The sequence below is a fragment of the Trachemys scripta genome, chromosome 8 (genome assembly GCF_013100865.1).
Source record: "Trachemys scripta elegans isolate TJP31775 chromosome 8, CAS_Tse_1.0, whole genome shotgun sequence".
Classification (NCBI taxonomy): Eukaryota; Metazoa; Chordata; order Testudines; family Emydidae; genus Trachemys; species Trachemys scripta.
In genome coordinates this window covers 32,336,493-32,350,008 of record NC_048305.1, presented here as the reverse complement: position 1 = coordinate 32,350,008, position 13,516 = coordinate 32,336,493, and the positions used below count along the sequence as shown (strand labels likewise).

The 13,516-nt window shown below is 41.5% G+C and overlaps 1 protein-coding gene across 1 annotated transcript in view; it reads right to left on the bottom strand.

Annotated features, from left to right (window-relative positions):
- FGF18 (fibroblast growth factor 18) overlaps positions 1-13,516 on the bottom strand; it is a 107,638-nt gene that overhangs the window by 24,858 nt on the left and 69,264 nt on the right. Inside the window, exon 4 of the mRNA XM_034780410.1 lies at positions 4,299-4,405. Within this exon, the coding sequence (XP_034636301.1) occupies positions 4,299-4,405 (107 nt within the window). The remainder of the gene's footprint in view (positions 1-4,298; positions 4,406-13,516) is intronic.

The following is a 13,516-nucleotide window of genomic DNA, read 5'->3' as shown; positions in this document are numbered from 1 at the left end:
CATGGATATATCTCCCAAAGCTGGAAATTACATCTTCTGCTCCAGTGTGCACTGTCAGAGTCAGGGTTAGAATTCAGGAGATCCTGCACACAGACTACTAGGACTCACCTCTCTCACACAGAAAATTCAATTATAGCAAAAACATTGAACCCTTAAGCATCCGGTTAGCCACAAGGCATGGAATTAAGCAGCATCTAAAATAATTGGGCCAGATTGTCAACTGATGTAAATCAGAGTGTCTCTGATGCTACTGTGTCATTACAACTAACAGTCAGTCTGAAAGAGAAGGGGTGCATGTGCATACACATACACCAGTGTGCACACTGGTGAGAGAGAAAACCAGTCAGAACAAATAATGGATATTATCCATTGGTTATCATCCTGTCTGGAACACATAGGAAACTAGATTTATTTAATATGAAAATCCCAAAACTAGGAGAGATTACTAAAATTAGCTGATGAGAGAACTGGAATTGAAACTTTCTCAGCTTTCATTTGTATGGGCCGGAGTGTTAAATCTTTCACATAGAGCGCTCTTCTCCCAAGTGTGGGTCAGAAGCCTGAGATAAATGGGCATTAACAAAAAACAAACAGAAAACAAAGTTTTAAACAAAACTAACAATTCCCTTCCACCTAAATTGCTCTCTCCTTGTGATGCCATAATCCCACTTAGCTCGTCAGCAGGCCACAGACACCTCTAGTAAAAACAGGAAAATTAAGACATGCTGTTTCTAAGGTAAAATAAACAAATAACTAAAGCAGAAAACAAATATTTGAAACCAACCAACCAAATAAAAACCCGATTAGGCCTTCTTTACACAACATCAAGCAGCAACTAGAAAGCATGCACAATTCAATTTGCTTTTCTGCTGCGCAGGTCACTTGTAACAGAAAAACAATCATTCCCTTTCCAGCACTTGCCTAGTCTCCAGTTTTCATACATTGGACTTAGGAGGTAGTGGGTCAGCATCTTGGAAAACCCAGAAGCGGCCTGCAGTGACAACAGAGTTAGAATCCTGCCTGTGACACTTTTCAGACCTTTGGCCAACGTTAGCTGTGAAGTCACAAAGAATAACTAACAAGAAAGGAAAAACAGTGAGGAGTCCTTGTGGCACCTTAGAGACTAACAGATTTATTTTGGCATAAGCTTTCATGGGCTAAAAGTGGGTTTAACCCATGAAAACTTATGCCCAAATAAACGTGTTAGTCTCTAAGGTGCCACAAGGACTCCTCGCTGTTTTTGCTGATACAGACTAACACGGCTACCCCTCTGAAACAAGGAAGGGAGACCAATACTGCAAACACCAGATTTTGAGCTGCTGAGAAAGCGCCATTGGAAGCCTTGACTCAGAAGAGCTGGCACAGATGTAAATGAGTCGATGAAAAAGAAAAATGAAGGCTGCTCTTTTGAACCCTGAGGATTAATCTGTTTGCCTGCAACATAACTAGCTCCAAGGTAGGAAACGAGCCCAGTTTCTGAAATGGTCACTTTCGTCAGACGTTCCAGCTGCGAATAACAACAACCTGCTCCGATTTGTAATACCCTTTGTAGGTGATTATGGGAAACAAAAAAGAACTAAATTCAAAGCAGGTTTTCAACTGGGGAGAATCCAAAAATGCTGACTGAGGAGGAGAACAAAGCCAGATGGCATCTGTTGGTATTGTTATGGATTATGCAGTGTAAGGCAATAGGAAACGAGTAGAGAAAAAGAACCAGTTTTGCCTCAAATTTCCACTATTGCCAGATGGACATGCTGGGGCAACTGCAAAATGATCATCGTGTGCTTCGTATTTCCTCTCAGAATGTACTTCGAGATTTGCATTAGCCCAGGCATGAATTTTTATCTAACGTTTTCCTTGGGGCTTACTAGCTGTTTAGAGCATTCAGTCTAAAAAGCACTCCCTCAAACTCTTGCCACAAAAAGAGCTGAAACTATGATACTAATTAAAACCACACTCTTTGGTATCAAGAAGACATGCTGTTATTTTCGTTTGTGCTCTTGAGAAGCTGTTAATATGGGCAACGCGTCTGGAACATTTTCCTTCCAAACTGAATGTTCAGTGCCCCCTCCTGCTCAAGGCGGCATGTTTTATGAACTTGTCAGCAATCTGGGTCTTTACCGGCGTGAGGCAGGAAGGCTCAGATATGATATTTACAAGAAAAGATTTATTTTAAAATGAGCTGTTTGCCAGCTTAACATCATGAAAAGCACATTGAGAGAAACTGAAACATCACATTACATGAAGAGAACAAGCTAAATAATTGTCCTGACTCACACCCAATGAGCCAAATTGAGGGACTGGTTCTGAAAAAGACTTAGGCCTAAATTTTCAAAAGTGGCATCTGACAAGCCTGTTTCTGGGTATCCCACTTAAGATCCCTACGGCTCATTGGTTGCTGCCTGCACTATGTATGGTCATTTTCACCAGTGTAAACACCACTGAAGCAGAATGGTGGAGTTTCACAGTCACTTTACATGTATCTACCATAGATTCTTACACAGCCCTCACGGCTGTGGTATCTCAACACCTCACAGCCATTAACGTATTTATCCCCACAAGACTCCCCGTGAGCAGGACAATGTTGTTATCCTCACCATGCAGATGGGGAACTGAGACACAGAGAGGCTAAGGGCCAGATTTTTAAAGGTATTTAGGCACCTAAAGATACAGATAGGTGCCAAGTAGGATTTTCAGAAGCACGTAGGTACCTAACACCCATTGGCCCTTAGGAGCTTTTGAAGATCCCACTAAGCACCTATCTTTAGGCGATTAAATACCTTAAAAATTATGGCCTCGTGTTACTTCTCCAAAGTCACACAACACATCTGTGCCAGAACAGAGAATCAAATGTGGTTCTGCTAAATCCCAGGCCAGGGCCTTAACCACTGAATGATCCTTCCTCTCAAGGTGAAGGGCAATGGTGAATCCAGCATCTAGGTCTGATTTACAAATCCCATTGATTTAAAATGGAATCCCAGTGCGCAGCACTTCAGATAATCAGGTTGTCAACGTCTTAGGTTGGGCACCCAGAATTAATGGGTGCTTTTGAAAATTATGTCTACACTACCCTCCGGATTGACACTCTGGGGATCGATACATCAGAGTTGATTTAGCGGGTCTAGTGAAGACCTGTCAGATCGACCACAGATCGCTCTCCAGTCGACCCCGGTATTCTACCCCAAACGAGAAGAGTAAGGTAAGTCAATAGGAAAATGTCTCCCATCAACCCAGCATAGTGAGGACCCCGCATAAGTCAACCTAAGCTACGTCAACTCCGGCTACGTTATTCACGTAGCTGGAGTTGCGTAGCTTAGGTCAACTTACCGAGGTAGTGTAGACATCAGTCTTTAAAGTAGCCTTTACTTGCATGAGTAAAGATACAGGAGAGCACCCTATGAAAAGACTCCCCCCTCCCCCCAAGTGTCACTCCTGGGACCACCGTAGTACATAACATCTCACCAGAGTGGCTATGACACCTGGTTTCTATTTGGGAATATGGCTTTCAGTGTCTTTGTTGACTCAAAGCAAAAAACTCAGCTTCCCTTTTTCACTGCCACAGGGATAGCCAGTGTTTTAATTCATGTGGTACACAGGGTGAGTGCTTTTTATGTGCGTTTGATGGTATTTAACTTTGACAGCCTCCTGCCCAATTATTTAACTTTGGATTCACCAGCAATACAAAGAATCCATGTAAGTTACAAAAACAAGTTAATGCATTAAAAAAAATATGACTTCAGCAAAGACTTTAAGCTACACAGGCAAATATGTGTAATTTGTTACATGCTTCTATTGTGCTGGGATCCAAAGTAATAAAATATTCCTGTAATGCTAGAACCATGGGGCCCAGCCCTAATAAGATGTTCAGATTCCAATATTAGTTTTGCTACAGTATATTCTGACTCTTGTTATTAAAACAGGCACTACACTGCTAACCTCCCTAACATGTTCCTAACATTTTTTTTTTTTTACCACCAAGGTAAAAGAGATTTATATCATGTAATGCGAGTGCTCAATTGTTTTTGAGATGCATACATCTTTTGTCAATCTATGCAACTGTAAAATGGAAACCTGTGCATACCCAAGGCATCAGTAATAAAATCCCGGTGGTTGGCTGCTTTATTTTATTGTGGGGGAAGGGTTGGTAAAGGGATGGACTGCTTTAAAAATTCCACATTCCTCAAGTCCTGCTTTTCATTTGGGGTTGACAGGCAAAGTTCGGAACACATCATTACGGCTTCGCAGTCACTGCTAAAGGTAATGCTCATGTTACAAATGAATTAATAGGAAACACTTACCTTCCCCACTAGCTTGCCTTTCCTGTTCATGCAAAGGTAAAAGTCTGTCTCTTTCCCTTTGATCCGGACTTGACTGCCAAATGTGTCTGTTTCCACTAGAAGCTGGGCTTGTAAAAGGAAGAAGAAAGAAAGGCATTTACCATCACAGTCAGACCAAGTCATAGCATGAATGAAGTAAGTCAAGAAGTTCTCCTATGTCCACCTGGATCACTAAATGAAGACACAGTCCATATGGGGGCGGGGGGAGAGAAAAACACCACACATACACAACCGACCAACCCACACACCTTACCACAGGCTGAATTCTGCTCTTGGTTACACTGGTATAAAATCTAAAATAATGCTACTGACTTCATCTGATTACCCCAGATTTACATCAGTGTAATTGAGAATTTACACACACACACTTTTACTGCCCAGATTAACAAAGTTATATTATTATTATTATTGTGTAGGGAGGGGAGTCCCCCCGTAAAATGTCATGTGAATTACGTTCTCAGGAATGGTGCCATTAACAGCAAAGTGAAAACTAAATTCTTTACCACAGGCCAACGTGTGGTGTGCCAACCCTAACCGAGACAGACAAAAGGGCAGTTGGTTTTCATGGCCCCGTCAGGGTGTGGCAATTTCACTGAAACCAATAATAGGGAGCAAATTTGTACCCATTGCTTTGGTGCCTTTTTTGATGAGGACGCTGGCTCTTTAAAAGTCCTGTATGCATCCCCTGGCATACTCAGGAGCCCACCAACTACCATTGTGAAAATCCTGTGGGGCAGAGCCTAGAACCCTGCCCGTGACAGGGTGGGCATTTAATGCCTTACACAATCTAACCTGGTCACCGTGTTGGAGTGCAGAGTTTCCCTGGCCCTGCCTCCATGGTGGAGGATGGTTTTTGTCTCTGTGCAGTCCTGAGTTAATATGCCACTTGCCATGTCACAGGTTTTTTGTCAGAGATGGGCCAAAATTGGCATCCAGGCCTGCAACTCATCGCTACAACCACCCCCACAATGGGGAGGCATTTGGATCCAGAATTTCATTTTGTTTCATTACAGAGTTAGGGGCCAGCTGCAACATTCAGATCAGGACCAAGGTTAAAGCCAAAACATCCTCCCAAAAAGTTTGGGGTGTTCCGATCTGGCCTTTTGGCCCAGGCCCATCTCTAGAGCTCAGAATAGAAAGCGGACATGATAGAAATATAATCTGAGAATGTCTAAATGTCAGTGCATGGAAACCCGGGCCCTGTACTGGAAATTCATACAAACTAAATCTTACCCTAAAAATACAGCTATGGCCAAACATTGAAGAATGTTTGATCTGTGCTACAGAAAGTCACATTCTTTTTGACCTTCATATTTCAGAACTGTAAAACCCTCTAAGATCAAATATGTTCACTGTAAGGATTTACCAAGGGGATAGAAATAGGAGTTTGTTTCATTTAAGCACATTAATATTTTTCCCACTTGTAAAGTCAGAATTTGGCTTTTTCAGCAGTGTAAATATTACAAAACTTTAACCCTCAATGGAGATTTCCTTCTGCAGCTCAGACAGAGATGAGATTTTTGGTATTTTGATTCTTACGATTACCAAATGTTCAACAGATGCTTACATTTATTTAGATTCTTCATTTGTTAAAAGGGTATCCTGTGAAATTAAACCTATATCAAGGCAGAGAGGAATTATTGTTTAAGTGTCTAACAGCAGATGGATATAACATGTATGTGTATTATATATATTTCAGTGTCTAAGAAATGTACCAACCTACTTGATCACTGGGGCTGGTGGGTCAACCTACTGCTGATTATTTGGACACCCCCCCTCAACTGAGAGGGTGGGCACCAAGACCCACCCCATTTGGTCAGGGAGGGGCCAAGGAAACCAGAAATTGACATTGTGGGAGACAAAAAAGAACAAACAAGGACAGGGGTGCAGGTCACATGGTCAAAACAAGGGATCCAGAAGGGGACACCAGGCAGGGAACCCCAGATAATGCCCACTGCTCCAAGAAGGTGTCCAAGGAGTTGGTTTGGACACCCCTCAGAGGAACCCTGCCCAGATATGTGAACAATTAGGGGACCAGAAAATAGCATACGTGGAAGCTCTGGAGACTGAAGTCCTCCATTTATCTACAGACCAGGGTGGACATAGGCAACAGCAATACCTCCGCATCGACAGCATGCCTCAACCTTCTTCTGGAAGCACTGCCTCTGTGGGCTAGAAAGTAATTCATTCTCTGTGTCCATTCAGTTCTCGGAGCCTCTGTTAAAACTACTAAGTGTGATGCTGACCATCAGGTAACAACTCTTGGTCACTTTGGTTTGAGAATTCAAAAGGGCAACCTAACAATGAAAAGACTTCATATCCCATTACCAGTTCCTTCAGTCACCTATTACCCCTCTGATGGCTTTAATTTTGGAGATAAGCAACCTACACCTTTTTAATCCAAAGGATTGTTTCACTAGGGCAGAACACAGACGTGAACGCAGCGTAGGTTAGAAAGCAGAGGACACACCATGTCACCTTCAAACTACAACATGTATGAGTAATATCCAGGCTGATTTTAATTTGAAAAATATCACCTTCACAAGAGGCCGGTTCCCTGCTGTGAAAATTAAAACCATCTGGACAGAGTAATTTCCAATAATTAATCTAGCTCTCCTTTGACACGGCTACTAATTAAAATATGATACCCCCTCTTTTTTGCCAAATAAAGAATTTAAATAAAGTTTAAAGATCTAGTAAAATAATGTAATAATTTTAGAAATAAATTGAACTTACCTTTTCTCCTACTCTCCCTAGGCTGCAGAAGGTTATGTCTGTGCCCTCACATCATCATGCACTAGTACCCAAAACAGAAACTGAGAGCAGCAGCTTTGACAGGAAAATATCAAGAGAGACATTTATACCAATAAAAACAGGCCCCCAACAAAACCCACAAAGGGGTTCTCAAATTCTAGAAGCAGTTATTTCAGCCAAGATTTTAAGAAGTGGGGGCCTATAGTTCGGCTCCTGAGTGTATATTTAGGACCCTAAATAAGGGGCCTGATTTTCAAAATTGCTGAGCACTCAGCCGCTCTCATTGAATTCATTGGGAGCTGACAGGTGTTCAGCAGTTTCAAAAGTCAGGTCAGGTTTATTTAGGTGCCGGTATATGGACTTAGAAGCCTTACGTTAGGCGCTCACTTTTGAAAATATTGGCCTTGTACTCCTCAGTTGTTAAAACGTTATTAGCTGAAATTAAACTTTTATCCGGGTGAGATACAAATTATTGTTTAGGAAGCTAACTGCAGGTGGATTTACAGCTGTGATTCTTTCTCATGCTTGAGTTTTTTAATTATTTGTATTCTTTTTAGGGATCATGATACATGCTGGATTGACAACCCACCAAAGCTCTGTCCTGCTTCCAGAGAAATCAGTGGGAGTTTGGCCATCATGTGGACCAAGCACAGATAATTGCATAAACTTCTATACACTGCCTTGCCCGTGTGTCTCAATGATTGGCACCAGGCCAAATCTTTTTCTCAGTTACAATGATGTAACCTCATGGAAGTCAGTGGGGCTACTCCTGATTTCCCATGGTATAACCAAGGGCAGAATTTGGCCGCCCAATTTCTAGAAGTTGAGAAGCCAATTCAGTCTTGATGGCCTATTCCAGCCTTGATCTCTCTGCTGACACTACCAGTCACAATGATGGTTTCTGTGATATGGACACATATCCACCAGAACCAGGACTGATGTTACCAGCTCATTGCACATAGGCCAGACAAACAAGCATGAGACAGTAACAATTTTCGATCACCACAAACATTCAGTGAAATGCTTGAATGCAAATTTTCTTTAGATACCTCTTGGATAAAGTTTCTATGTCTCCACAAACAGGTGGAGGTAATTTGTAGGGGAATTTTTCCTAGATTTTCTGTGGGAATCAGTAAGAGAGAATTGTAGGTTTCTCCCCTGCTGTACTTTTCAGCTAGACGGCCCTGCATGACATATTGCTTTGAACCCAATTAATCTCTAGGTGCGCTGTAGGGAGATTGCAATCTTTATATTACTAAGCACTGCACTCCAGTCTGTAGATCAGGTATTATTGTTTAAATTCTTTGACAGTTAGATATTCTGACATATTTAAAAAAAAATTCTTTAGAGGGTAAAATCTTCTGCTACATGCTTTTCTCTTATTGGCCCATTTAACCTAAACCTTCCTGAGAACTCCCACTGGAAGAAAGTGGAATTCCTCACATGTCTAGGTGAAAAGGATTATATATGTTGAAAAGCTATCTTCCAGCTAAGAAAACATTAAGTCAGGGAGATATTTGAAAGTGGTAGAAAATATGCCAACTTATCTTTCAAATATTTCCCTTGAGTAGGAGGATGGGAGCCAGAAAGGTAGAATGAAGATATAGGGGGCAATGGAAAAGGCCAAGGCTTGGCTTGCCTATATCATAAAACCTTAAGTTCTGTCCAGTTTCACTAAGAGAAGGCAAAGGAGATTCAGAGAAGTTTAGCAATATAGGGAGAAAAGTTGGTTGGAGCAGAGATGAGGGGACTGGGCTTCTTGCAAATATGTTTCTCATCAAGATCTGACTTTAAGCACCCACAAAGGGTCTCAACCTGCTCACTGAAGTCAACAATTTTGCTATTGACTTCAATGGGAATAAGATTATCCCAAACCCAGATGTCTGAGGAGTCTCTCTCATAGATTCATAAATTCTAAGTCCAGAATGGACCATTATGACCATCTATTCTGACCTCTTGTACATCACAGTCCAGAGAACATCCCCAAAATAATTCCTAGAGCAGATCTTTTAGAAAAACATCCACTTGGATTTAAAAAGTGCCAGAGATGGAGAATCCATCATGACCCTTGGTAAATTGTTCCAATGACTAACTACTCTCACAGTTAAAAATATATGTTTTATTTTCAGTCTAAATTTGTCTAGTTTCAACTTCCATCCACTGGATCATGTTATACTTTTCTCTGTTAGATTGAAGGGGACCATCATTAAATATTTGCTCCCCATCTAGGTACTTACAGACTGTGATCAAGTCACCCCTTAACCTTCTCTTTGTTAAGCTAAATAGACTGAGCTCTTTGAGTCTATTGCTGCAAGGCATTTTCCAATCCTTTAATCAGTCTTGCAGGTCTTCTCTGAACCTTCTTCAGTTTATCAACATCCTACTTGAACTGTGGACACCAGAACTGAACAAAGGATTCCAGCCGTGGTTGCATCAGTACCAAATACAGAGGTAAAATAACCTCTCTACTCCTACTTGAGATTCTCCTGTTTTTGAAACCTAGGATTGAATTAGCTCTTTTGACCTCAATTCTTCTATTAGGCCCTCCCAGTAAAATGATCAGCACCTGGAGTTCAGATGGCAAATGTGGCTCCCTAACTTATGGACTCTTGAGCACAACTTGAGCTTCAAGGTGGCTCTGAGTAGCACCTGTTGCAATATCCTTCAAAGGGTTGGCAGATTTGGCCAGAATGCAGGGATGCTGCAGCCATGCCCACTTTCCCTAGTAACAACCCCTGAATCAGGAGCCATGCGGAAGAGGAGCATGGAGCAATCTATGCAAGCCAGAGATTTACACATATCTTCAGCTGGCAGGTTAAACCTGCTTTACCAGCAGAGTCCCTCACAGGGACCAGAATCTGACCCCTGATCTCACATTTTTCTGGTTAGCATCTTGAATTATTACTAATTCGGTGAAACAATTTTTAGAGGAGAACACACAAAACCCTTTGCAGTTAACGAATGTAAGTGATTTACAGATAAATTCAGGTTGAGGCTGTCTGACTTTGACCACAACTTCGGCAAGGGAGAGCAGCTTTCCAGTTCAGTTCATCTAAAGCAGAGAGCGAAGATGGAGTGTGCTTTCCACAAACCTCATCTACCATGTCTAGCTCTCCCTCATGACAGCTGTAGAAAATAAGATTTACTTTCTTGTAAGACCATATCTTCTGATGAAAAACCCAGGATTGCTAAGGAAGGATTCATATGTACATCCATGCTTAGAATAGTTGAAATTTGTTCAAACACAGTTTGCCCCAAGAAAAGTTGAATCCTATTACATGACCACAACATATGATAGAATGACCCTGTCTCCACTTAACATTTATGACATAATGAAGAGGGAAGCATGCCAACATTATGTAAAGTCTGTGGGGAGCAATAAAATCTGCAGGCCCTGAACAAGTGAGAGAATCTATGCTGCGCACATATTGAAATCGTATTTGTATATTTGCATATTTCTCAAAATTTATCATCCCAGATGGTAAAGCCTATATGACCCGATTCTCATCTCACTTACTCCAGTACAAATCAGGAATAACTCTGGTGAAGTCAGTGGAGTGACCCTGGCGTAAAACTGCTACAAGTGATTGAAGTACCGAGTGCATAGCCCTTGCCTACACCCATTATATTTAGCACTCTTAAATTATAAAATTAATACAAAGTGTACGTTAAGTTAGAAAACCAGGGGCAGATCCACTGGTTCATTCCTGCTGATTTGTGCCACTCCAGTGGTAAAAAGCAATCACAATGTGCATCGGACGCCAAGATTTGGGCTGATATTTTTTATCATGACTTTACCCAATAATATACTGTCCAGTTCTGTATCTGGGTGAATTTAAAGGGAGTGGCCCTGAAATTCTGAATCAGATGTAGAATTCCTAAAAAAAAGGGTCTGTTTCAATGAGATTTTCTTGTAGATGCCCTAAGGAACCCATAATCCCAATGCAAAGTAAGAGGTTCGACTTTTTCATACTTGTATTTGTGTGGGAGTTTATCAAGTCAGAGCCCAATCCCGCACACACTTTCACACACAAGTAACGCATCTTATTGGCTTCAGTGGAGATCTGAGGCAGCAACTCTCCCAGATAAATTAAACAGGTACCTTCCCTCTGAACAAGCCAATAAGAGCTGTGCTAAACTCATCTCAGGGAAAACCACTGACCATATTTTACAAGAACTTGTCTTCAAAGGGTCTCATCCAAGGGCAAGATGTTCTCTGGAGGAGTGTGTCAAGGTATGCTATTATCTCTACCATGGGACTTTCCATTCTATTTTATTCAGGTTCTTATACCACCCTCTTCACCATAGTACCGGAGCGCTTTCAAGTACTGTAGTAAGTGCTATGATGAACATACACCAGTATGTTCTTCAATCCCAAACATGTTCTCTCCTACTTGGGCTCAAACATAAAAGGACACAAGCACAAGAATGCAAATGTCAGCACCACGGATATCAGAACATACACAAGGGATGAACCTGACTTGTATCTCTACTGGATGTCAATGGTCTTAGACTAGAGATGCATCTGGCTCAGTGTTCCCCGAGAGAGCTGTCATCTCAGCCCAGCATGAGGATACAGAGAAGAGCTACAAAATTATGGACCAAAAGATGTACGCTTTTTCAGAACCACCCCCTCTGTCTTCCAAAAGATGGCATAGATCTTCAAACAGATGATCTATCCCTCCACCCATCCATTAAGCTATCGCTATTCACCAGTGCTTCTGAAGAACTTAAACATGATGGGCTAAAACTTGAAGCCTTTAATCAGGCCCTACTTGAGCAAAATTCTCATTACTTTAACCAAAGCAAGGATAAAATAATAATTAAGTAAGGCCCTTCGGATTTGGTCCAATTTTAAAAGTGATTTTTTGAGGATAATGCTCAAGCTATAAGCCACATGCTACAGGCCTGATTGTCCACTGACTTGAGCCCCCAGACCCATTTACTCACGTGCAAAGTGAATGCAAAACGTTGCCATTATGAGTGGATAGCCTTTTGCACCCATTTTGCACAGGTGTACGTGCACCATAATGGGGCCAGTACGTAAAGAATCAGCCCTGCAACTCGTGCAGATGTTTTGTACCTAATTCACCATCAGCTAAAGTAAAAATATACCAGACAGGTGTCAAAATTCTAAACACACTTATTTCAGCAAGATCCAATAGAACAGCAGTGAGGCGATAGGCCACAAGCTGTAAAAATCTGTCGGCATGGCAAGTAGGAACAAGCAATCTCTGGATTGAGCTTTAGCACCTCCAACTGTCCTGTGACTAAGAAACAGGCCTGGAAAGTGAAACTTAAGATTTAGAAACTGAAATTCCTCAGTCTCAACAGGGCATCGTGCTTCTCCACATACTACTCAAGTGGACAGTATTTCTACAGAGGCAGGAAAACTGATTGAAAAGCAGCCAGCTTCAGAGTCTGGAAGTAGTGATGGATGAGCCTCAAAAGTTCTATTATGCTTCAATAAGCACCTAAAACTAATGTCCTTTGCTCACACACATGCCCATGGTCTCAGTGAAGACCAGTAAATAAGGACCTTAAAATTTGGGCCCAAATGCTTGGTAGAACCTTATGCAAGCTATTTGAATCTCTTGGGTTGGAAATCAAATTAGCACTTCTTGCTCCCCATGGGGGTAGAAAAATACCATGAGAACAACTTTGTTCTTGCTATTTTGGCTCTTTTGTTTCCAATCCCAGCTGAGACCAAGAAATGCTGATGTATACAATAAACAAACAGAGAACAACAATTATGTAAACGTCACGAATCTTCTTCCTCAAAGTGATTTTAGTTCTGCCCAATGATTCATGTCATCTCAGATTTTCTCTGAACTATGTTGCCTGTCTATCTTTGGAAGTTTGGTGGTTGGCTGCTCATCTCCAGCCATGAAGTAGGTGTGATGTTAGCACCACTATATCTTCTTACCGAGGAGTCGCAAACACATAAATCTTTCAGCGTGCCAACACCACAATGGCTTTACATACTCCAAAAAGTCAGTCTGTCCAGCTCCCACTGTTGTGTTTGTGAAGGCTCCAAACTGAAGCTAATGAGGAGAAATCTGTTGCATATTGAAAGTATTGGTTGGATTGAGGCGACAAGCTGTGCCTGATATAAAAAGATGTTATTTTCTCTGTATGGTGAGCAGGTTTTATTACTCTGTACCCTCCAATAAAAGTTGAAATTATGATGATTAATTTTACGGATGGGAATATGTGTGTGTTTGTACATTTTCTCAAAAGGGCTCATTGTAACTTTTTTCCCCCCAGCAAGTGAGAAGTATGCTGAAAAGAAAGTTGCACTATGCTACTGTATCTTCAACAGGATTCTTGTGGCTCTGGAACTCAGGGAAGAAAAGGCAGTAACATAATCTAATGCAGCCTGGACTGAATGTGGGGAGGATTTTTTCACTTTTTAAAATTAAAAA